We start from the raw sequence: 24861 nt of genomic DNA, 5'->3' as shown, positions 1-24861 counted from the left end.
AACCTAACACATTTTCACACATGGTTCAACACAAAGGTACATAGTGCACACTTATGGATGCGGAGTGAAGACTTTCTTCGCCTTTCGAGCCCTGCCAGGCTTGGTGGCCACGAAATTATGGCTGCCAACATCTGCATAATCCCGTTGCCTCGCCTGCCGCTTGGGTGGTGGAGGAGTTCCTTGTGTGCCAATTGGAGCATCAGGAAGTTGAGAGGCTCCAATCTCCTCTGCACCATAAGTTGGGTCATCCTCCTCAGAGTCTCCACTGCTATCGGAGTTGGTAGCCGGTTGAGGGGAACGTGGAGGGGATCTAAGGCTAGCTCCAAGGGCACCCCGTATCCCTCCCCCCACCCTACGTAGGGGGGGCTTTGGGGGGAGCGAGCCCTCCAACGGCTCCCCCCACTGCTCCCCCTATATACGGGGGGAGTTGAAACTCCCCTATGTATAGGGTGAGTTTCAACTCCCCCTATATCTCTAATCACTCCGTTTCTTCACGATATTAATCTCGTTTAAGCCCCGTAATACGATGATAATACGTATTATGACAGTACAAATATTGTATGATTTTTTTTAAATTTAAAAACATTAAATAAATAGTTAGTTAATTAGTGATAGTATATAAGGGGAATAGATATGAGGGGAATGGTTGGAGAGAAGGAGTTATAGGGGGAGGAATTTTTTGAAGGGATGTAATAAAATATAGTAAATAGTACGTTTGGAGGAAGTTGGATGATGGAATGGTAGGAGAAAGCCTAATTACAATCCCCGATGCAGCCACGATCTCCTCCTCCCGGCCCTCTCTTCAGCCACGGCCGCGAGCGCCAGGCCGCCCATGCCTCCTCCTCCTCCCCAAGGTCGCAAAAGCTACCAGCTTTTCCTCACGCTGCAACTCTCGACCCCGCCGTGCCATGCCCCGACGCGCTGCTGCTGGCATGCACCGCCCAAACTCCATCCCTATCTCCCCGTCTGCCTTACCTGCACGCGCACCTCGGTCCCCATACCCACCGCCATGCTCCTGACCCACTTGAACTCCACCGCGAGGCCTCACGGCCGTACCCCACGCGCGCCGGCGTGGAACGCCGCGCCACGCTCCGAGCTCCGCCTCTGGCATGGCAGCTTGATCTCCCTCCCCACCGCCGCGCTCGCTTTTCTGGCACGCGCGCCATGCCCGCCTGGTCTAGGATAGCCCTCCTTGCCCTTATCCCCTCCCCCTTCTCCCCTCGTCGACCCTATCCATCGAGCCACGCGTCACCGCCGGAGCTCGCTCCGCCGAGGCCGCGCTCAAGCCCTCACCCCTCCTCCGGCCTATAAATAGTGCCGTGAAGCTCCCCGGTCACCCTATCCCCTCACACACCACCCCAACCCACCACCACCACCCTTCCCTCTCCCCTCTCGGTGTAGCTCCGCTCCGCCGCCGCCCCTCACCGCGCTACCACCTCTGTAGAGCTCCGGCTGCCTTGCTGTTCGCCGGATCCCCTCCAAGGTACTACTGTTACGCTGCCCAACCTCTCTCAGCCCTCGTCGTAGCCTCACCGGCCCTTCTCCTCTCCGCCCGAGCGCCGCCGCCGTTCCGGCCACCCCTAGCTCCACCCGAGCTCACTGGAGTGCACTGCACCTTCCCACGAACACATTTGTGCACTTGTTTTGGCTCCAAACCCCGCCTACACTCGACTCCCTTTCGAGCCGTTCCGCCGCCGGAACTCCGACGAGCTATTCCGGCCTCCGTGGACTCAGACCCACTTCCACATCTAGCCCCACCGCTCTGCCGTCGCGTCCTGAACCCTTAGGTGCTCTCCTCGCCGCTAGAGGAGCCGCCTAGACGCCAGCGGCGAGCACGCCGGCAAGCCCCCTGTTTTCGCCGCCGCACCCCGCGCCCATCTTGGGCGGCGCTGCGACGTGGCGTCCGCGTGGTGGCCACGCCAGCGTAGGGCCCGCGCGGCAGCCACACGCCCGCGCCACGCAGGAGCCCCGTCACCCCCACCTCCCCTCCATGAACATTGTCCACGTGAACCCTCTCACATCCCGGATCCGGTCCACGGGTCCACGATCCAGGTCCACAGCACAGTACACCAGCCCCACGCCCGCCTGCGTCAGCCCCCACCTTTTTTTCTAGGTTCACCCGAGTAAATGCACACACAAGTTTAATCAGAGCACTTAGATATTTCCAAAAATTCCACAAAAATTCCTAAAAATACTAGATGGTCCCACAAGCCTATAGAAACCATCCAAATCTTTTTTTCACATCATTAGAGCCTTTAACCAATTTAGGTTAGTTTAAGCCTATAGGAAAGCCTTCTAAGTGTACCCCAAAATGCGCCTACCATGTTCCTTTGCTCCAAAAACTCCCAATAAATTTCTAAAATTATTGGGATATATCCTAAGGCCATTCATAGCCTCACACCTCCAATTCCATACTTAGAACCCATAAAAATAGTTATAGCCCTATAGTAACCCCATCGGCAACCGTTTAGTCACGTAGAATAATAAGCCCCTAGGATCGTTCACGAGCTCTAGATCTACCATCAACGGTTCCATATCTTTTTAGAATCTTCACAAAACCTTGTTATCCAAGAGCTTTGGATTAATTGATTGGTGATTGATTGCTTGTTATATTTTCTTGTTTGTGATTAGTCTCTCAACCTAACCCGGAGTTAGCGAAATTCTTCAACCGGGATACGCATATTTAGGGACTCAACTCTTCGTTCAACAAGTGAGGCAAGTATCTCAACACAAACCCCCTTGGTCATGCCAATTCTCTGTTTTAATGTTAAAATGTACCAAGATAATAATATTGTACTGCATTTATATCATATGCGACAACTTTGGGTTAGGCATACACCCGGGAGAAACCCTATTCTCCACCCACTCCTTTTAAAACCCTAGGACCAGCCTTGTTCACAAGGCTACAAACTTATATACTTATACTTCATGAATATCACTAGAATGGTTAGGATATGTGAGTGTGGTATATAAAACTTGCTTAGAAACAAGCTAGAGAGGATGTGAGGAATGTTGGGGTATCCTTGCGAGAGGCTCTACCCAGCGATTTCCTTGATCCGTATAAGGACCGGCTCAATGAGAAAGTCTTTCCGGTGACAGTACGACCATACGTCGCCAAAAAGGTACAGCCTGTCGGAAGTGTTAGAATTAGCCAGGCTTAAACATTAGAGGCTAATAACCCAAGATCTGAACATAACCTAGTTCATGACAAATCAATCTAATGCGGAATAAATTGGTAAACATTATACCAGCGTTAGCAGTTGCAGCAGCCATTTACGCCTGATCCGTAGAGGAAGTAGGCGTTCTTGTCGGTGTAGAAGATGCAGCAGCGAATCGGCGTCCTTCGGGCGCCAAACGGGAGTGCTTGGCCTTCCAAACCCCTCCAGTGCCTTTAGCGATCAGACTAGCGGTGGCTAGGGTTTTAGATTGAGATGAATGGTTGATTAAGGTGCTAACCACGACCTTATATTTATAGGCACTGTGGGGCTGGGGCCAGCCTCTGGAAACGGGCTTAATGGGCCTGCTGATCACAGCCCATTAGGGTTTTATCATTAGGTTTCCTTAATCGCGTTTAGATGGTTTAAACGCTTCCTTAATAGTGAAGATCACAATATCTTAACTGAAATATTTATTTCCAACATTCTCCCACTTGATCGAACGGTTAAGGCTAATGTTCGTATCATACTAATGTTCACCCTTAGTAGTAACAGAAAGTACCGGACCAATGCGTCGTCAGTAGCTTGATGCACTACTGGGACCCCATTACCCACAGTCTCACTGAAACACCTCGGTAGAACGCTTATTCGTTAGTTGGGAGTCATAATGGCTCTAAACCAGGACCTAAAGACTATCCACCAAACCCATATTAGTAACGTGCTGCTTAAACACATTCGGTGGTAAGCCTTTAGTGAGCGGATCCGCTAACATAGAATTAGTTCTTATGTGCTCAATTTTAATGGTTCGATCCTGGCATCTTTCTTTCACAACACGATATTTAAGGTCAATGTGTTTGGAAGCACCACTTGACTTGTTGTTACTCGAAAAGAATACTGCAGACTGATTATCGCAGTATAACGTTATAGGTTCCGTAATGCTGTCAATTACCTTGAGGCCCGGAATAAAATTCTTAAGCCAAACAGCCTGTCCAGTTGCTTCATAGCATGCCACAAACTCAGCTTGCATCGTCGACGCTGCAACTAAACTTTGCTTAGAGCTTTTCCATGATATAGCTCCACCAGCTAACATGTAGATATATCCTGATGTAGATTTCTTACTATCCACACATCCAGCAAAGTCAGCATCAGTATAACCCACAACTTCAAGGTTATCTGATCTTCTGTATGTGAGCATGAAGTCTTTAGTGCCTTGGCAGTAACGTAATGCCTTCTTGACACCAACCCAGTGGACCTTTCCGGGATTTTTCTGATATCTTCCAAACATTCCGGTAGCAAATGCCAAGTCAGGACGCGTACAGACTTGTGCATACATCAGGCTTCCGACAGCTGAAGCATAAGGTATGTCCTTCATCTCATCTGATTCCAATTGGTTCTTAGGACATTGGGCTTCACTAAACTTATCGCCCTTCGCTAATGGAACAGGTGTGGCCTTACTCTTATCCATATTAAATCTCTTAAGCATTTTCTCAATATATGCTTTTTGAGACAATCCTAGTACTCCTTTGGTCCTATCTCGGTGTATCTCAATGCCCAGAACATAAGAGGCTTCACCAAGATCTTTCATATCAAAATTGGATGAAAGAAATCCCTTTGTCTCATGCAGCATATGCTTATCACTGCTCGCTAATAGGATATCATCCACATAAAGCACTAGAATTATAAATTTACCACCCTTTATCTTAGTGTAGATACAATTATCCACGTCATTCTCCTTAAATCCGAATTTCTTAATCACTTGATCGAATTTAAGGTTCCACTGTCTTGACGCTTGCTTAAGCCCGTAAATGGATTTCTTAAGTCTGCATCCCAAATGTTCCTTGCCCTTCACAACAAAACCTTCCGGTTGTGCCATGAAGATGGTCTCATCTAAGTCACCATTAAGGAACGCAGTTTTGACATCCATCTGATGTAGCTCTAAGTCATAATGAGCCACTAGCGCCATAACGATTCTGAATGAATCTTTCTTAGACACAGGGGAGAAGGTTTCATTATAATCAATCCCTTCCTTTTGCGTAAAACCTTTGGCTACAAGCCTTGCTTTGAATCGTTCGACATTCCCTTTAGAATCACGTTTAGTCTTGTAGACCCATTTACAGCCTACTGGTTTGACTCCATTAGGAATATCTACCAGATCCCAAACATCATTGGAACTCATGGACTTAAGCTCTTCTTCCATGGCCTCAACCCATTTGGCAGAGTTCTCACATGATACTGCCTCTCTAAACGAGTTAGGATCATCAGCTTTCCCGATATCATACATGTCTTCACTTAAGTATGCCTCACAATCAGGGAAAACTGTCTGTTTCCTAGCCCGCTGTGATCTTCTTAATGGTTCAACAGGCTGAGGTGCTGGTTGAGGTGCAGTCTGAGACACCTCGACAGGGTTCTCAACTTCAGCATTAGGCGCCATTTGCTCAGCTTGTTGTTCGCTCGCAGGCTCAGGAGCTACTTCAACAGCCGGAGCAGCGCTAGTACTCTGAACAGGAGGCGTAATCTAAACAGATGGTGTACTCTGAACGGAAGGAACGAACAGCGGCACTGACTGAGGTGTTACTGTTTCTTGAATCACCGGGATGGGAAGCTCAGCCCGTATTTCTTCAAGATTAATTTCCCTCCTCGGAAAGCTCCCACTGATTCCTGCATCCTCTAGGAATACAGCCTGCCTGGTCTCAACGAACTTAGTGAAACGATCAGGACAGTAGAATCGGTATCCCTTAGACTTATCAGGGTATCCGATGAAATAGCAGCTCACCGTCTTATCATCTAATTTCTTTTGCTGTGGATTAAATAACTTAGCTTCGGCTGGACAGCCCCACACACGCAAATAATTAAGCGATGGTTTCTTCCCAAACCACAACTCATAAGGTGTTTTTGGCACGGATTTGGAAGGAACACGATTAAGTATGTGTGCAGCTGTTTTTAATGCTTCCATCCACATCTCCACAGACAAAGTAGAATAACTAAGCATGCTACGTACCATGTCCATTAGTGTACGATTACGACGCTCAGCAACTCCGTTTTGCTGTGGTTCGCCCGGCATACTGTACTGGGCCTTTATACCATTCTCTTCAAGATACTTAGCGAATGGTCCAGGTACTTGGCCGAATGGAGCATGTCTCCCATAATATTCACCACCCCGATCCGATCTCACTAATTTAATAGTGACATTATGCTGATTTTCCACTTCAGCCTTGAATATTTTGAATTTATCTAATGACTCGGATCGATCACGAATGGGGTAAATATAACCATAACGAGAGAAGTCATCTGTGAAGGTAATGAACGAGTCAAAACCATCAACAGACTTTACTGGGAACGGTCCACAAACATCAGTATGAATTATTTCTAATAGGCCCGAACTCCGAGTAGCTCCTTTCTTAATTGTCTTAGCGAATTTCCCCTTAATACAATCAACGCATTGTTGATCTAATTCTGAGAGATCTAATGAATGGAGTATCTCTTCTCTTATGAGACGCTCAATTCTCCCCCTCGAAATGTGGCCCAAACGACAATGCCACAATTTCGAAGAAGTCTCATCATCACGCTTACGCTTATGCGATACATCATCCACATTCATTGCAGAATAAACTTTATCAAGAGAGAGCAAATAAAGATCGCCTTGCAAATGACCAAGGCCCACACTTAAATTATGAAATTTAATGTTGCACACTGAGTTGCCAAACTCACAAATATGTCCCGACTTATCTAAACGTGAAACAGAAATAAGGTTTCTCTTCAAACTGGGAACATAAAGAACATCATGCAAACTAAGGTTGAAGCCGCCTGGTAACTCCAAATTGAAGCTCCCAATGCCTTCAACCTTCACTTCATTGCCATCAGCCACTCTTAGACTTCGCTCCCCCTCTCTTATAGTTCGGATCGAACTGAATACCTGCAGTGAATTGGAAATGTGCACAGTGGCACCTGAGTCAATCCACCAAGTATTGGGAGAAAAAATCACTAAGAATGATTCATCAATAAAAGATACATAATCAGTAATTGTACCTTTGTTCTTAAGCCACTCCTTAAATCCATGGCAATCCTTTTGCTCATGTTTAGGTGACTTGCAGAACTTGCACAGCCTCTCATTAGAGGTCTTCTTATGTGACACGGCCTTGCTCTTATGGCCCTTAAACTTTCTCTTATGCTGTCTGCTGCTGCCAGACTCAGCCTGATGCTTAGGAGTGTTGCTCATGCTAACACGTCCAAAGCGCTCACTGACCATGTTGACAGCATCCTTCATCCTTTCAGCTTTCTGCCTTTCTTCTTCCTCAACACAGTAGCTAATAAGCTCAGCCATGCTCCAGGTCGCCTTCTGAGTGTTGTAGCTTATTTTGAAGGGACTGTACTGTGCTGGCAGAGAAGTCATGATGAAGTGCACCAGAAAACCATCAGAGATAGCCATATCCAGTGTCTTCAGCTTATTTGCCATGTCACACATGCTCATAATGTGCTCCCTGATTCCACTTTGCCCATCATACTGTGAAGTCAGCATCTTCATGATCAGCGTGCTAGCATAAGTCTTGGAAGAACTCTTAAAGTTCTCCTCCACCTTGGCAAGGTATGCCTTGGCGCTCAGATCATTACCATCCTTGTCCTTATCAGGAATAGCACCACAGATGGCCGGAGTGATCGTGTTCTTAATGATCATGTTGGCCATCCTGTCTGATCTCTCCCACTTCTCAATGGCAGTACGATCACCATTGGGATCAGCGGGCTCTGCTGGCTTATCTTGACGTAAGGCGAGATCATACTCGCACACAGCAATGGCCACCTGAACATCTTTATACCAGCTGGGGTAGTTGGTGCCATTTAGGGGCTCAATGGACTTCAGGTAGCCCGTCACAGTGTTCACTGAAAATCATGAGAACAATAACTTAATTAAACTCACAATTAAGATGCGCATAAGAAGTATGAAATTAACCCTACGATGGTCTGATTAAAATCATACATAAATTTCAATTTGCATCACCGATGGGGAAAACAAACGAAATTTATCATTAAAACTCGTAATTAAATCAACGATGGTCAGAATTAATTACAAGTGCTCTAAATAAACTTCCCGATGGTTCCATTTAAATAGAGTGCATCTTAATTGCTTATGGTGGATGAACATAATTTTCAGTGAATAAATACAATTAAAACATAATTAAAAGCATTTACATAACTCATAGAAAATTAAATTAACATAATGCTGGTAATAATAAGTGCAACAGAAATAATTAAAGCCTTTAAACATAACAGCAATTAAATTGAGGTTGAATCATAAGAAACAGTAAAAGAAAAGGCTTTAACATCAAAACTGGGCTAAAACACGTAAAGGGCCCAAAATTCTCCTCTGCGCGCGCGGCCCAATCTGCGCATTTGGCCCATTTGGCCCATCCCACGAAAACCCTAATGGCGGAGAGATCTCGACCGTCCGTTCCGATCGAAGGGCTGAAAAATGATCTAGCATCATATATAAAGGAGCTGGCTGTCGGAGGGTGCCCTGGATCCCCTCACTCTCCCTTCCTTGCTTCACGCGATAGCAGCCGCCAGCCGCCTCATGGCCTCAAGATCCAGCGTCGCCGCCCTTGCGTGCACAGTCCCGCAGCCCTCATGCGTTGTGCCGTGCCGCGAGGGCCACCAGCGCCCCAGTGGGCCACCAGTGCGCGGCTCATGCGCGGGCGGGGCTGGCCGCCGCTGCTTGAAGAGCGGGCCCGGCAGCATGCGCGGGCGGTCGGGGCGTCGGCACCGCCAGTTGCCGCGTGCGCTGCGCGCGGGCCTGGCGCCGCCTAGTGCGGCTCGCAGGCCGCCGCCTGCGCGCCTCATGCGCGGGCCCCGCCTGCCGCCGCGGCGTGGGTGCCAGCAAGCCCAGCAGGACGCGCGCGTCCTCGTGCGGGCGTGGCGCCAGCCAGCGCCGACCGCCGCCTGATGCGCGGTGCGGAGCGGGCCCGCCCGAGAGCGCTGGCCGCCGCTTGACGCGCCGCGTGCGCGCCGGTGATGGCGTGCTGATGCGCCTCTGCAGGTCCTTCCGCCGGCGCCGCGTGCGACCGAATCGCGCGCGGCTCCGTCGGTGGGTCCTGCAGTGGTGCTTGCTCGTGGCTTGCAAACCAACTTATGGCCGCAGTCAAGGTAAGATTCAATCTTAGGGTTAGGGTTCATGAGAAAAATTTGGGAATTTCAAGATGTGATCTGAAAATTTGACTCTCCTTCTTCTAATTGCTGACTGATGCATCTAATCTCATGAATTTGGATCTAATTTCGCGGGAGTTAATTTAACAGTGGCATAAATTTGGGGAAAACAGTAAGCAAAAGTAAACCCTAACCTTGATTACTTGATTTAATCATGGCATTAACTTAAACTGATTCATTACTCAGGAATGATTGCATCTAATCCGATACTTAACTCATAAACAGATCAAGATTAATCTTAAACTTGACCTAAACCGAATTAGATTAGATCTAATCTCGTGATCAGAAACTTAATTAACCTTGATTTAGATCTAATCACGCATGATTAACACATAAAAGCCATTATGCAGGATCTGATTGCATCTAAAACATGAATCAAACCTAACTGTGCAATAGGATCTAATCTGCACAGTAGGTTTTGCATCTTAAACCGACGAAAACAGAGGCATAAACATGGCTCAAAATTGACCGTGCATGACTAGGTTAAGATGGCTCTGATACCAATTGTTAGAATTAGCCAGGCTTAAACATTAGAGGCTAATAACCCAAGATCTGAACATAACCTAGTTCATGACAAATCAATCTAATGCGGAATAAATTGGTAAACATTATACCAGCGTTAGCAGTTGCAGCAGCCATTTACGCCTGATCCGTAGAGGAAGTAGGCGTTCTTGTCGGTGTAGAAGATGCAGCAGCGAATCGGCGTCCTTCGGGCGCCAAACGGGAGTGCTTGGCCTTCCAAACCCCTCCAGTGCCTTTAGCGATCAGACTAGCGGTGGCTAGGGTTTTAGATTGAGATGAATGGTTGATTAAGGTGCTAACCACGACCTTATATTTATAGGCACTGTGGGGCTGGGGCCAGCCTCTGGAAACGGGCTTAATGGGCCTGTTGCTCACAGCCCATTAGGGTTTTATCATTAGGTTTCCTTAATCGCGTTTAGATGGTTTAAACGCTTCCTTAATAGTGAAGATCACAATATCTTAACTGAATTGCATGCATTTCCCGGGAAAATTGGATCCACGTAGCGGATGGTTGAATGGCCCCTACTTAGGCCCCAGTGTAGACTTGGATGGAGCTAGGGAATGTTGTCTAGGACCGAATGATAATGTAGTCTGGGAATAGACGCCGGTAGGTATGGTTCTCGTAGGTCAGTACCGCCTTTGATCAGGGTATGGGCTGATCGAGCGTATGGGTACAGTGTACGCCTCTGCGCAGAGTATGATCTATTCGAATAGCCGCGGTTCTCGGTTATGAACACTCTCGGTTAAAGCTCTCTTGATTAGTCACACCCCTAGAGATAGGTTAAATAATGATGAGGGTAGAGGCCCAAGAATATGATGGGTTTGGATAAGGGTAAGGCAGGATCCCGACGATCGCTGCGATAAAACTTGGGAACTGGTAGGAGAGGCTTTGTGTTCCTCCTCCAGGGCCACAATTTCTTAACATAGTCTAGGGTTTCAGTAAAAGTCATAATGTGTTACACCTGCATTATTTACTTTCTGCATTACTGCTAGCCCCACCATATCTCGCCTTCATGTCATTAAATTCTTATACGTTGGGGTACTTGCTGAGTACTTTTTGGCAAAAGTACTCAAACTTGCTTGTTTGCCCAGGTGGAGGGCCCTACTCCGTCTACCGCTGCTAAATGATTGCTGTGTGCTATGGTTTACAAAGGTGACTATATGCTCACCGATATAATCTCTTCTATATGTTCTACTCTGATTATCTAACCCGTACAGGCAGGTGTCACCTACCCGGTCCAGGGATGGCACTGTATTGCTTAAGTGGGGCCACCCCTATAGGGCGGTCCCCACAGCAACGAGCTGGGTGGCTGCGCTCGTCCATAGGGGAGCCGTGCGCCCCCCGTGTCGCGCAGCGGGTAGCCGTGCTCGCCGGCCGGCGGACCCTATCTCTCGCTCACAGGGAAATGGGGAGAGAAAAGGAGAAGGAAATGGTGAAAGGCAACAAGCAAGAACAAAATAATACTTCAAGCAACCAAATCATTTGCCGGAGAGACTTGCCGGCGGCGCTGACCTCCACGATTCGCCGACCGGCCGTCGTCGCCTCCCGAATCGCCTCTCCCCTGGTCGCCGTGGAGAGATGAAGGGGGTGAATGAGTCCCGTGAAGCTTCTGGTGATCTAATCCCCTCAATGGGTTCGGTTTTCGGATCCAAATTCGCGAACTAATCGTTAACGGGTGGACAAAGCAGGGGTGCGGGCCCAAAAACAAAAGAGAATGTCGTCCGTGTGATTGAGATCCAGCGGCTGCAGATAAAGTGATTGAGACAATATCAAAAATCAAGCATTTGAGGTGGAGGAAATCTGTAAAATATTTCTTTGAAAGTAAAAATATGGATAAACAACAGTGCGGATAGTATCAGGGTGAAATATCTGGAGGCAAAAAAATCATCGGCCTTTGAAAAAGGATGTCTATCGGAGAGCCGAAAACAGGCCGATAGTCCGATCAGCTGGACCCCATAGGCGATTGGCCTGCCGTCCATCCAATTCCTAGCCCATCAAGCGTAGGTGGCCCATGAAGTGGCTCTAGGCGTTGGGCTGGCCCAGTTCCACCCATGACTGCGTTTGCATCTCTTAACATTAAACATCGCATGCGCCTGGGAAAATCAATTGTTCGATGGAGCCTGTTCTGGTGTCCCTGTTCTCAAAGAGAGAGAGAGAGAGAGTTTTGTCTCATTCCAGTACAGATCACGGACTCCATTATGTTGATTTTCATAAGCCACTCTCATTTAAATATTTTAACTGCAACATCAAATAAGTTGTCTACGTTTTTTTTCATGACAAACCAGCAAAACGGACAAAAAGTCCACAAAAGCAAAACAAGACGGCAATATGAAGAAGGAAATAAAGCTACAAGAAGATAAGACTTGGACCACTGACACATCATTTGCGCATATTCCCAGCAACCCTTGCCACCGCATCAAACCGCCTGCAATCAAATTTCCTGTAAAGCTGAAATTAAACATACCAATTGAAAGGGCTTCACCAACTAAAATCTGCTGTACAATTTAGAATGCAAAACTTTCGAAGTCAGATTAACCAGCATGGGTCAGCCAGCCTCCCATAAACGAGTTTTATGCATGCAGATCCTTTTCGTAAGATAGACCAACGGCACACGGTCTGCCAGATACTACCACCGCTACACAAGATGTGCCATCACTTAACAAGGAAACATTTTCTCAACATTGTCTAGATTCAACTTTCCTAACCCTCCTTTGCCTAGCTGATGCTATTCAGACTCCTTTGCCGGTTTGTCCTACCGATCATTTAATGTGTCTAAATTCAACTTTCCTAACCCTCCTTTGCCTAGCTGATGCTATTCAGACTCCTTTGCCGGTTTGTCCTACAGATCATTTAATGCCGGGGGCGAGCTGAACCTTGGCCTTTTGATTCTGCATCTTCAGTCTGATTCTTGACATTTTCCATCTCCATCCTGCATATCATTATCATTTAATAATCAGTAAAAAAATGGTGATAATGTCTTGAGAAGACGTAAAATGAAAACGTGAAATGGACATATCACTGCAACAATGAACCAGGTCCCCCTAGCCACATCATATACTTCCAAACAAACGCATCGGTGTCTTTGAACAAATTCTAACTTTAAGCCTTACCAAATGAACTAACTGGAAGGTAGAAGCACAACAATGACAAATAAAAGGGCAAACAACCATAAAACACAGGAGCAAAGTAAGCTTAATATTTGAGACAACGCTTATCCATTTATAGACTTTTCAAAATGATCTCCAACACTAAAGTGGTGTCAAACTGAGTCATGGCAACAAGCTGAATATGTGACTTGTAAAACTAACATACTTAACTAGATTGCCAATAGTTAGTCTAGTTAAGCAATCCACTTTAAACACTTCAGTCAAAACAAATTTACTCGTCTTCCTCACCTCATGCGTGCCTTGTTTGTTTAAGAACTATCCAAAAGACCTCACATAACTATTAAACATGCACAGCCTTGCAATTGACCCCATGCAGTAAAGGCCTATGTATTTTTGGTTTACAGCCAAGCTATGCAGGACAATTTCAGGGGGGTGTTACCGTTTTCTCCTTTGACTCTCTTGGATTGTAAGCCTGAGTTTCTTCCGAAGGCAGAATCCGGGTCTTGGGGCAGCAGGCTCCACCTGGTTTGCAGAAGTATGCCTCAGTTTCTATGTCTACAAGGAATTTGTGTTCCCACAGCTTCCCAAACAGGCCTGTCATCGCTCTAGAGAATTTGCACTCAACCATCACCCTGGCTTCATTTTTTGTGTACTTCACCCCAAGGAGCTTCACATAGACAAGCAAGTGCGAGTGCACATGCCTCAAGTAACGAAACAAGTGCTTTGCATTGCCAATTGTAAAGCGATCTTCCTCTTCAACATTCCGGTTCTGCTTATATGGATCTTCAAACCATGCCACTAACAGAGTATTGCCTGCCATACTTTCAGCCCACTTTTTAGCTGAACCTACTAGAGATATCCAAATCCATTTGGCCTGATCACCAGTCAGATTTTCCTTGACGTGGTCATACACATCAAGGTAGGCCTATGAATAAGCTGGGACAAATATGAAGACTGGATGAACTGTGAAGTAGTAGCCATGTGGCTAATTTCTATGCCTGAGTTCTTTCAGAAGGTCCTCAAAGCTATACGGAAGAATAGCACCTCTGCAGCAATGCCTAATGATGTCTTCATACACACCTGCCAAACTGAAGTAGTCCTTTGATGCATTGCGTCTGTTGGTCTTCCGCAGAAGTGTGCCATCACGCATGACAAATTGACCATGTCGATCTACCATCAGTTGGGACAGAGTGATAGGATGGAAGAAGGAATAGCCATGCATTTTGAGCTTCTCAATAAGAAGAGGAAGTGATGCGAACCAGACCTTGGCCAGTACAGTGAAAATAGTGTACTTCTTGGCCTCTTCATCACCCACTAAGTTCACATTCTCTGACAATGCATGTGATTCTGCAAACTCAAGGGGATTCCACTTTGGCTCATTGACATCGTCGAACATACCAATGACATCTGCAACATAACATGGAATATTATCAGTGCCCATGGATGGCATTTATGGTACATTGCATAAACATATAAGCTCAAACCAGAGTATATCAGAAGCCATAATGCCTAAAAGGTAAAGCACACAAGCATATGCTTGAAACAATAAAACACACATATATCCATATACTGCATGTTTAAGACTGAAATCTGTATAGTACTCCTGGTATAGTTTTTCGACATAGGCAACTTTGGCTAAGTTCAGATCAACAAACATTTTATCACCTCAAGAAAATTGCAGGAAATAAAAATATGTCAACACGAAAGGACAAAAAGAGTTGCATACAAATCCTTTTCCCAGCATTGATGAGATATTAAACATTGAAAGGTGCCTCACTACACTACACTTGTAACTCTTAATTCACATGGAAAGCACAACACTACACTTGTAACTCTAACTTCACATGGAAAGCACAGCACTACACTAACTTTAAAATTCACTACACTTGTAACTCTTCACATGGAAAGCACATCACTACACTAACTTTAAAATTCACATGGAAAGCACACGAAAACTGCTTAATACACAGACCCCACCCCACGCATAAACCAACTTAGAAGTAGAGCTCATCGCAGATCATCATATACTTGAACCAATTTTTTTGTACCAAATGCTCAAATTTCTAAAAAAAAATTGGTGCCTTGGAAGGCCATGACAAAGGTTGCTGATCCTAACCAAACTAGTTACATTGTGACAAGAAGTTAACACTAATAATGGCAAGTAGTACTCACGTTACAGGGGGATCTTCAGTCTGATCCGATTTTGACTGAAAATTGCCAGAAGACGTGTTGTAGGAGGGGCAACTTGACATGTACCATGGCAACTCAAACTGATGTCCTGCCCGGGAGAAAGGAACACGGCACAGACTGTTGGTGCCGAAGATGCCGGCCCCCTTCGCGGAGGAGTCAGCAGGCGGATGGCGCGCGTAGGCTGGGGAGAGACCCAACGCCGTCAAAGATGCAGACGGCGAATCGGGCACCAACGTTGCCGCGGTAAGAAGCCGACCGTGCTGAAGTCGCTGCCCTTGCTGAAGAAGGGGGTAGGAGTTCGCGAGGGGAGACGCCAGTACGAGCGATGTGCCGGCGGCGGTCGGCGGAGGTGTTTCCGCAAGCGCTGAGCAGTGCCGGCCCTAGGATTTTGAAGGCCGAACTCATCGTGACGGTCCTCTAGAGTCTAGACCTTATATAAAATTTTATAATATATATACGCTATTTCCTTATAAAGCGAAAACAAATATATTGATATCTTTTTTAATTTAATGTCGGTGACTGCGGTGGCCCTAATACCCACTAAGCTGAGGATCTACAACTAAGACACACCAACTCACTCTAGAGTCGGTTAGTTTTTTTTAATTTCCTACTTAGCGTATAAGGTCCTTTCTACGGCAGTCATTTCTTGCTTTCGGGTGGCAGAGCCTACAAAAAGATGAAGCTGGTTTTCGGGAGGCAGAACCTTCATACGATGAAGCCCAGACTCTTTGTGATCCCGGGTGGTAGAGTCAGCCTACGATAGATCACAACTTATACACTAAGCCCTTAGAAAATGGGAGACTAACACTTACAAAATACTTGCTTTATTGCAACACAATAGTATTACACAAGAGTACACAACACATCCTCTCTTTGTGGCTATCCTAGCACTCACTCTTCTCATCTACCATGCTATTAGATAGATGGCATGGCAAGGAGGGGTTCCTCTATTTATAAGCCAAGGTGGAGTATAGAATGGTGACATGTGTCCCCCTTCTAGAGAATTCCAAAATATTACAAGGTTTTCTAATTTATTTATTTATTACTAATTCTAGAGTACTCCATAAAAATATCTTCTCATTGCCTTGTGGAGAATATTCTAGAAGGTTGCCTTGCATTCTTCCAATATTTAACATGTTTGATAATTATCGGGAAACACTATAGACTAAAACAATAGTTTATACTTTTAGAATCAATTTGATAACCATATATTTTCACTCCTTAATATTCATTGGCTCACAGAAAGATACTTCTTCTGGCATTTCTTGATACAAAATCATCAAGACAGTATTGAGATCAATAGTGTCCAATATAGCCTTCTCGATATTGCACATTGCAAAGCTTTCTTCTGATATAGTTGATCTCAAATAGTTGTTCAACAATTTTAGTTTTGAGAATTTTTTAAGCTGAAGCTACAGTCAGAGGTACAGTTAAAAGGATTCGATAAGCAACCAAAATATTTAGATAGCAATCTGCAGTCATAAGAAACTTCAGAATCTCAAGCGCTGATATCAAATAATTTGACAAAATTACTTGCAACACCTTTAATAATTAGCTCTTGACCTCTTAGACTGCTATTACAAAGACCAGCTGATCCGTAGACATATTGTATGTGTATAATAAATATCTGAGCTTGGGCCACCTCCTGACTTGGGCCATCGGCCGTCGCACATGGTGGCCACTGGCGGAGGGCGCCGGTGCGCCAACGGCGGAGAAGTCGCGGGGGAAGGGGTCTCCGGAGTTGTTGACGTAGATCGTAGCCGCGCACATGAGCCGGCTCGCGACGACGAGAATCCCCGATGGTGGCTACCCCCTGGTGGTACCGGCACGACGAGCGATGGTACAGAGGGCTTCCATGATCTCCGGCTGAGGTCTCGACGGAGAGGAGGCAGAAGGGGTGGTTGCTCGGTAATGTTGATCCGCACCACACGGTGACCGGAGATTAGGGGGGGGGGAACCTAGCACGGTGACCCAGTCGAACTCACGACCAACTCGCCATCCCTCCTCCCTCCCCTTTTCTCCCCCTTTCCCCCTCGTCGGTTGGAACTTGGAAATGAAGGATGTGCCGTCGTGCGTGCCGAAGCGAGCAGTCTTACGTGTGCGCCTTTCTTGCGCACGACTGCTGGTGCGGGACCTGAACTGGCATTTCTCTCTCCTTTTTATTTGTAGCCGGTCATATGAACTCATTTATTATACGATATAATCTATTGGTTACATCTAGTTCTCTCCTGGTAGTAGAGTACTAGGCTACTGCTCCCCGAAATTCCAAATTACAAGTCATTTGGCTTTTTGAGATTCACATACAATATATTATTACATATCTAGACATATCTATGAACCTAGAAAAGTCAAAATGACATATAATTTGGGAGCTAGGGAGTAATAGACTAGCATAGAAAGGATACACATACACACAAACCGAAAGCATGACATAGTTACACAACAAAACAGAAATTCATAATAAGCTACAGTGCATATGAACTATGAAGGATGGAAATGTAGAGTGTGCAGTACGGCGAAGTATGATTAATAATATGGTAATGTGTAAACTGACAACAACTTTTAGTAAAATGCTATATTCAGAATTTACAGCTGTATGAACAAATTGACAACAGATAAACAAAAAAAACATGAAGTGGTAAGGTTAAAATTATTCAAGAGATAATGCAAAGGGGTCAGTGATACATGTTAACTTCTGTGTTACTTGTGCATCGCAAAGATGCATACCTCACTCTGGCAGTCTGATTAATTAAGAGGGCAGGACTGTGGGAGTGTTCTAACTTCTGAACACATAGCAGTATTGCCTAGTTTCATGCGTGAATACATAAATGCATGTGAAGTACAAAGTAAGAAGAACCAAGAATCAATTAGATTGAGAAACGTCACATATACAAGAATTAGATTGAAAATATAGCTGCATTTAATCTACCCATTATATTGTAATATGCAAAGATGCCATCTATCTATCAAGCAAGAGTGAGCTAATTTGTCATATCAGCACAGCACACAGGCAGTAGCGGAGGACAACTAAAAATTGAGGTATGGCGCAGACGAACTAATGGAGCAGTAAGCTAAGTATATCACTTAAGTTGATGCCTAAAATGCTTAAATGTCTGATAAAATTTAGCTCAAACTTAAGTATACATGCTTCCTGCAAAATCCAAGGTATATGGCTTGCTCTACCGAGCCCTCCGCCACTGCACACAGGTGCCATTTTGTTTTCTTTGAAAAAACAATGAAATGATAAAAGGATTACGCACATGAAAAAACAATAATACTATACCCTCCGTTCCAAAATGGTTTCATTTTTTGGGCTTTCTCATGTGAGTAATATTGTTTTCTCACATGAGAAACAAAATGTACAGTAATATTGTTTTGGTTTCATTTTTTGAGCTTTCAGTTCCAGCACCTTGTGTTGGTTTCGTGGCATGCTGTATTTATACTTTCTACTTTAATGCAAATCGCAAAGACACAACGAATCTAGGTATTCTCATATAAATTTCGAGCCCCTCGTTCCTGCCACTCGCTAACAATTATCTTACACATATATTAATTTTCCTTGGAGTTTGAGTAACCTCACTAAGTTGATTCAACTTCATGCACAAAAAGGCCACGCCAAAGGCTCAAATAATTGATTGTTTTGAAAATTTTCACTCTTCAGGTCCTATTCATAAGTGATAGTGGGCGAAATACCTCTTTGTTCATCGGACTAACAAAAATCTAGTAGTTGTTTTTACAAAGCAATCAACTAACCAGGCATTGCCAGATTGGATATCAACCACCTTGACTTCATCTGGACATGGTTAAACAAAAGACAAGCAGGGGAAAATCCAAAAACCTATCAGGAGACTCCAATGGAGATCAGACAAGGGAGGGCGTAAAAGCCTTTTGATCTCCCTGCTGGTCGGCCTGTTTGCTTAAATTAAATACCAAATCTAGGCATGAAAAAAAATAACTCAAGAGAGTTGATAGCCCTCCTCTCGCTTTATTTGAGTTCCACTTGTAAGGTACTCCCTCCTTTCCGAATTGTAGATCATTTTGGGATTTCTAGATTCGTAACTTTTATTATTAGTTCAGCAGAACCAAGGTTTGCACACACACAAAAAAAAAACACCGAAAAGCAGGAAAGGTTATCTTTGCCATGTTTTTCTTTTGGGGCTAGCCGTAGTTCTGCTTACATGTGGGTGAAGGTTGATGATAACTGTGGTCACATGGACGATATTTAGGTTCAGGCGTTCAGCAATATCAACAGTTTCTAACCTTCCAAAAGTAACGAAGCATATTTAGCTCCTACGCAGGTTCGAAAAGAAAGGGGGAGATTTATGGCCGAAGAGGACCATTTGGTGATGATGCAAAGCTTTAAGTTGTAGGGCCTAGGGCGATCAACATCTCTTCTGATCATTTAATCAACATCTCGTCTGATCACTTAATTTCTTGATAAAAGCACATATATATGTGTGCAGAAATAATTTGAATTAACTTCAATCGATATCTATGTTAAAACCTGAAAAAAAAACAGATATGTCTTAGGGCAGGCATACAAATTTGTACCATCATATACATCTATAGTAACAACATGACAATGATAGGGAAGCCAAAATTCAGATACAGGAAGTCTAAAGAGGAGCTACAATGGAACTTCAATGGGTTTAAAACTTTAAACTAATGGTGAAGAAGAATTCCTTTTATTATGAGTACATAAACATAAGAAAATTTCAGTGGAGGGAAAAAATTGGAGTGGTATACATGCAAGATTAATCCATTTATACGTGTAATGCTCCATTTCCATATGAAACATATTGTTCAAGCTAAGGTTACCACTAAGCACATATATAAAAAAATGGTTGGAGGTGTATGAATTGAGATAAATTTGCATAAAGAGTAATTAGCAACTATAGCGGATCACATTCAGATAACGATATATGAAAAATATCTATATCAGTGGGAGGCACAAAAATAAGAAAATTTTAATTGGTTGTAGGCCCATATTTCTCTATGAACATCTACTCCTGTGGGTGTGTCGCGCAAAGCGCCGAACGGACACCGCGCCCCTCGTTGATTGGTGTAGTTCCTTGGCTCTGTAACCTCTCACCGCCTCGCCGCCGGGCGGCGGTCTGCTTCTCCTTCGGCTCCATGAGCCTGCTGTTGCTGCTGTAACTCTTGTTGTGGCCTTGTTGCCATTTTGGGAATGAAATCTTTCAGGTGGGCCGCTGCCCCCCGTTGCTTTCTCAAAAAAAAAAACCGTGCAGGAGCACGGGTTGATAGACTAGTATTTACCAAATGGAGGTGATGCACTAGGCAACTTATTTACTCAGACTAGGACTTCATCTTTTGCAGTTATGCTGGTAAATCTCACCAGACCTAGTGTCAGAAGTGAGAGCCAAAGCTCTTTTGGTACTAAACAACGTTGTCCTGATCCTGAAACCCTGACCGGTCTACCAAAACTTCAGCTTCGAATGCCCATCAAACAAGTTGCTGTCAGCCCTTCTCTTACGTTAAAACAGCATAAGTTCTTCACTTCATTCTTTTCTTAGTCGCCATATGCATGCATGTTTAGTCTGATCACCATTTGTCATTCTCCGGTTAGAAATTACTGCTATGGAAACCGCAACGCGTTTTCAGCAGTAGGATAGTAATAGCTAGTCACTTCGCCGTCTTATTCATGCTATGGGATGACGAAATGATCGGATTGAGGCGTCCAGTATATCCAAACGTCACTGCCAAGATCAGAGGTGGCTTTCAGCAAAGGAATCCAAAATCTTATGGTGCTCGTTACTCGGGTTTGATCTAGAAGGTTAAGCTGAAAGCAGCATGCATGTGTTTGATTTCCAACTAGTGCCTCGTCAAGAAAGTGTCAGGATTTCCACGTAGTACTAGAACATTGCAGCAATGGAAATTACTAGCAAATTCGAAGGCTTTCATTGTCATCACCAGCAATTCACCAGTCCTGCCCAGCAGACATAGTGACGAAAGAGTGGAACTGACCAAATTAAAGTTTTCAGGCCCTAGGGACGAGGTTGAGAAATGACTCAGTGAGATTAATTCAACGTCATCAAGGTTTTCATGACAAGGAAATTCTATGGAAATTGCAGGACTAGCATCCTCTGTATATTTGATCACGTTCATGAAAGTGACCGAATTCCACAATCCGTGATATCATCATACTAGCTAGTTTACGAGGATTAATTGTTATGAATTTTGTTTGAAGTTTCAACATCTCGTTATTACGTGCAGCACGCATGCATCTCCATTGAAAGTTAAACGTATCACATCAGTGGCGGATGCAGGATGAGAGGCAAGGGGGGGCTGAAACAATGAAGATGTTGATTTGTGTGAAAATTTAATGGTGATTTGATGCTTTTGCTATAGTGTTTTACGTGTAATTAGGGGAGCTTAGGGGGGCTGGAGCCCCCCTAGCCCCCCTGCTGGATCCGCCGCTAATCACATGCATTGGAAAACCAACCCAAAAAAATTACATCATCATACATAAGCTGACTTTGCATTAAGTTTTTATTTCCTCTTTTTTTCACAACAGAATTCTGTAGCTCACAATCTACGTAATATATGTGCCAGGAGCTTTTGACATTGCAACGCTATAATATTTTTTCCAAGTAGCACCAACATCCCTGACGTCGACACTTTATCTGCAAATAGAATAGCATTGAAGTGACCAGTGGCGTAGCCCCCGAAGCCTCCCCTACAAAGTTGAAGGGGAAGAAGAGGAAAAGGAAGGGTTGGAGGAGTTGGAAGAAGCAACCTCCCCTAAGCTCCAATCGTAACTTGGCCACTGGAAGTGACACCAAATATCGTAGTGTCAAATTAAATAATTTGTAAATAATTAGCAAGTGGGTTCCATTCAACCGGAAAACCAGATGACAAAGTTCTGACTTTCTCGTGTCAAGCTGAAGTTTGACAACCCCGGGAAATTGCATCTCTGCTTCCATCCTTTGACAAGTGTACAAAAAATAAAAAACTATGCATGCGTCATGTTGATTGGTAGATTTCAGTTAACATTACACCAAATATACCTCTGATTTAAGTTAGCATCAACCTACTATTTAAAAAAATAAAAATAAGATAATATGTGCTCTAGTTGGATACTGCTGTGCCTTTACTTTTCAACAACTTTCAAGTCTAGGTTTTAAAAGGCAGCTTACAAATCTAATGAACTGTTACGAACTTATGATACTCTTAGATCTTGCAGCGAACAGGTATCCTATACTGCTTCACAATATCCTATTCTGGTAGAAGCATAAACAAACATAGCAGTACGTATCCGGTATTCCTACCGTGCTCAGCAAAAGATTCCATCCTACTCTTCTGACTTCTCTGCATTCTGCAGGCAAACGTCGTCTAGTAGTCCCCTTGAGGACAAGAATTGGGTTCAAACGTTGTCTGTCAGTACATCATGTTTGGTGGCACAAATCCTTTTAGTAAAAAAAAAATCCTGTGCAGTTCAGAAGAGACAGACCACATATACAAGGGCACAAGGCACTGCAGAGTTGCGACAAACTGTGTAGCTCCAAGTGACAAGTGTTATCTGTCATCACGCATCTTAAGTTTATACTCCAAACATTACGGGATACAGATCTGGAGCACGAATAATCCTATTTTTATCTTTTGAGCCGCAGGAGCAGGTAAGAAGAAGACGGCGACGACCTCAGTTTGTCGCCGTCAAGGTCAGGTCTGCAGCGGTCAATTTTTACTACCAGTACACATCACTTTTTTTTTTGAGAAGGGTACACATCACTTTTATTATGGAATGCAGGAAGCAATGTTCTTGATGAAGCGGCGCGTAACAGGTACGCTGAGAGATCACCTTGTCGTCGCCAATGTCTAGTGCTGTCAATGTTTACAAGCTCATTAAATTGTTTGGCCTGCAAAAAAACAACGCATCTGGTGCAGGCAGGAACGTACGTAAACTCATTAAACTCGGTTCTTTCTTCCATTCTCTCTGTCTCGCCAATACACACAAGCTGTGGTTAGGAGGGCCAAACCGAGACCACGACCAGGAGGAGCACGATCGAGGAGGCCGCGCGCCATGGAATTGGTCGCCGTCCCCACAAGAACTGGATCCCATTCCCATCCGATCCGAGCCGATGCCGCGCGCGCGCGACCCCAAGCATGTCTTGGACTTCCTCCGCTCGCTGCCACGTTTATGTTAGTGTCTGCGTGCCCCTGCCCCACGCCACCCCACGTCGCATCCTCCAAGCTAGTCAAGTCAAGAGCGCGCATGCGATTTATAATTTTCCGGCGAGAAGCGTCGCTCTCCGAGTCTCACGCGGCATCTTCTCCTCGCTCGCCGCCCGCGCCGCCGCGAGTATAAAGCGAGAGCGCCGGCCCCGGCCCGTTGCGGCGCTGGGCAGCAGCAGAGAGAGAGTCTCGATCGCGTGTTTTCTTCACTGCGGTCTTCTTCTTCGTTCCTCCTCCCATAAACTTGGCCTGCTGGAGCGGCAGTGGTAGTGGTAGGTAGGGTGTAGACGATGGGAAGACTACCACTACGCTGCTCTTCTTGCCGCTCCGTCTCCTCCCTCCACCTCCGCCGCCTCGTTCTGGTGGCCTGCTGGTGCGTCGTGGCGGCGAGTTTGCTGCAGGCGGCCATGGCGCAGCAGGTCCGCGTTGGCGTGATCCTGAACCTGACGTCGCCGGTCGGGCAGCGGCGGAAGGTCGGCATTGAGATGGCGATGGAGGACTACTACACCGCGAACCCGAGTTCCAGGACCAGGGTCGTGCCGCGCTTCCGGGACTCCGGCGGGGAGGTCGTCGGCGCCGCGTCGGCCGGTAATCTCTCCCCCATTTCAGAATTCCGATGCATCTATATATATATATATATATATATGTCCATGCATACTTCAACCTCGTAGCAATTCTATACTACTACTCCTACTAGCATATATGCTACACTGTTAGTAGCTGCCTGACTGGACTGTTGTTTTTCAGTAGAATCGAGCGCTGATTTTGCATTTTGCTGTGAAGTAGCAGCGCAAAGACAGTAAAATCTAGGAACCTCTCGTAGCAAAGCATCCTTTGTACGTCGGGTTCGCCTACCCAGCTTAAATTAGTCGGACGTCCTCTCCTCGATCTAGTCCTCTGTGATATGTGAACCATGAACCACCAGTAGTTGCTGTGGCTCTGATGTCAGTTCCAACCGCGACCGCAAGGCCGGCCGGGCCATGGCTGCCTCTACTAGCTTAGCTTGTCATGTTCCGTCGCGTCTCGATGTTTTGCTCCTCCGGTTTGAAACCGTCGCCGGAGTTCGCAATCAAAGCTTTCCTTCAACTGTTGAGTTGCTTTCAAGCTTAGTGTACCTGCATCGCGTTCTCGTCGGTCTAGCTATCACGTCCACACGACGACGACTCAACATAATGATACGCATGCAGGTTTATTTGATTCAGATCTTCGACGGCTCTCAATTAATTTTAAAACCGCCATATATATATGCTGTCTCCCCGTCAAGGTAATAGCAAATTAAGACACACAGCACAAAATTGCCAATACAAATTGAATCTCGCTTTGGATCTCAACTAATCCCTCGCTCGTCCCTGCGCAAGCAACTAATCTGCCATTTTTAATATGCCATTTGCACTGCTGCTAGTCGATCAGTACGTAGCCATGGTCGTCTTCTCCAGAAGAAAATAGCGCATCGATCACTCATCTCATACGTGTCTGCCTGTCTGTGGATGGGATGAGC

At 45.3% G+C, this 24861-nt stretch overlaps 2 protein-coding genes across 12 annotated transcripts in view; one reads left to right on the top strand and one right to left on the bottom strand.

Moving 5' to 3' along the window:
- The first annotated feature begins 874 nt into the window (after positions 1–874).
- LOC120672471 (glutamate receptor 2.8-like) overlaps positions 875–24861 on the top strand; it is a 28404-nt gene continuing 4417 nt past the window's right edge. Inside the window, exons 1-4 of one of the 11 annotated variants that reach the window (XM_039952876.1) lie at positions 10202–22438; positions 22513–22849; positions 22939–22972; positions 23076–23951. In XM_039952876.1, the coding sequence (XP_039808810.1) occupies positions 23654–23951 (298 nt within the window). In that variant the 5' untranslated portion in view covers positions 10202–22438; positions 22513–22849; positions 22939–22972; positions 23076–23653. Of the gene's footprint in view, positions 1484–2631; positions 2716–4381; positions 4515–9020; positions 23952–24861 lie in introns of those variants that run through there. The other 10 variants (XM_039952875.1, XM_039952885.1, XM_039952878.1 and 7 more) reach the window with 10 other exon arrangements.
- On the bottom strand, positions 3423–10114 carry LOC120672474. The gene is made up of 3 exons (XM_039952888.1): positions 9965–10114; positions 7182–8030; positions 3423–7068 (listed from the first exon to the last, which is right to left on the bottom strand). The coding sequence occupies exons 1-3, from the start codon at positions 9987–9989 to the stop codon at positions 7013–7015; spliced, it is 930 nt and encodes a 309-aa protein (XP_039808822.1). The 5' UTR covers positions 9990–10114; the 3' UTR covers positions 3423–7012.

Source organism: Panicum virgatum, chromosome 5N (assembly GCF_016808335.1).
Source record: "Panicum virgatum strain AP13 chromosome 5N, P.virgatum_v5, whole genome shotgun sequence".
NCBI lineage: Eukaryota > Viridiplantae > Streptophyta > Magnoliopsida > Poales > Poaceae > Panicum > Panicum virgatum.
The sequence above is the reverse complement of the archived record's forward strand: the minus strand, read 5'-3'. Positions and strand labels throughout refer to the sequence as shown.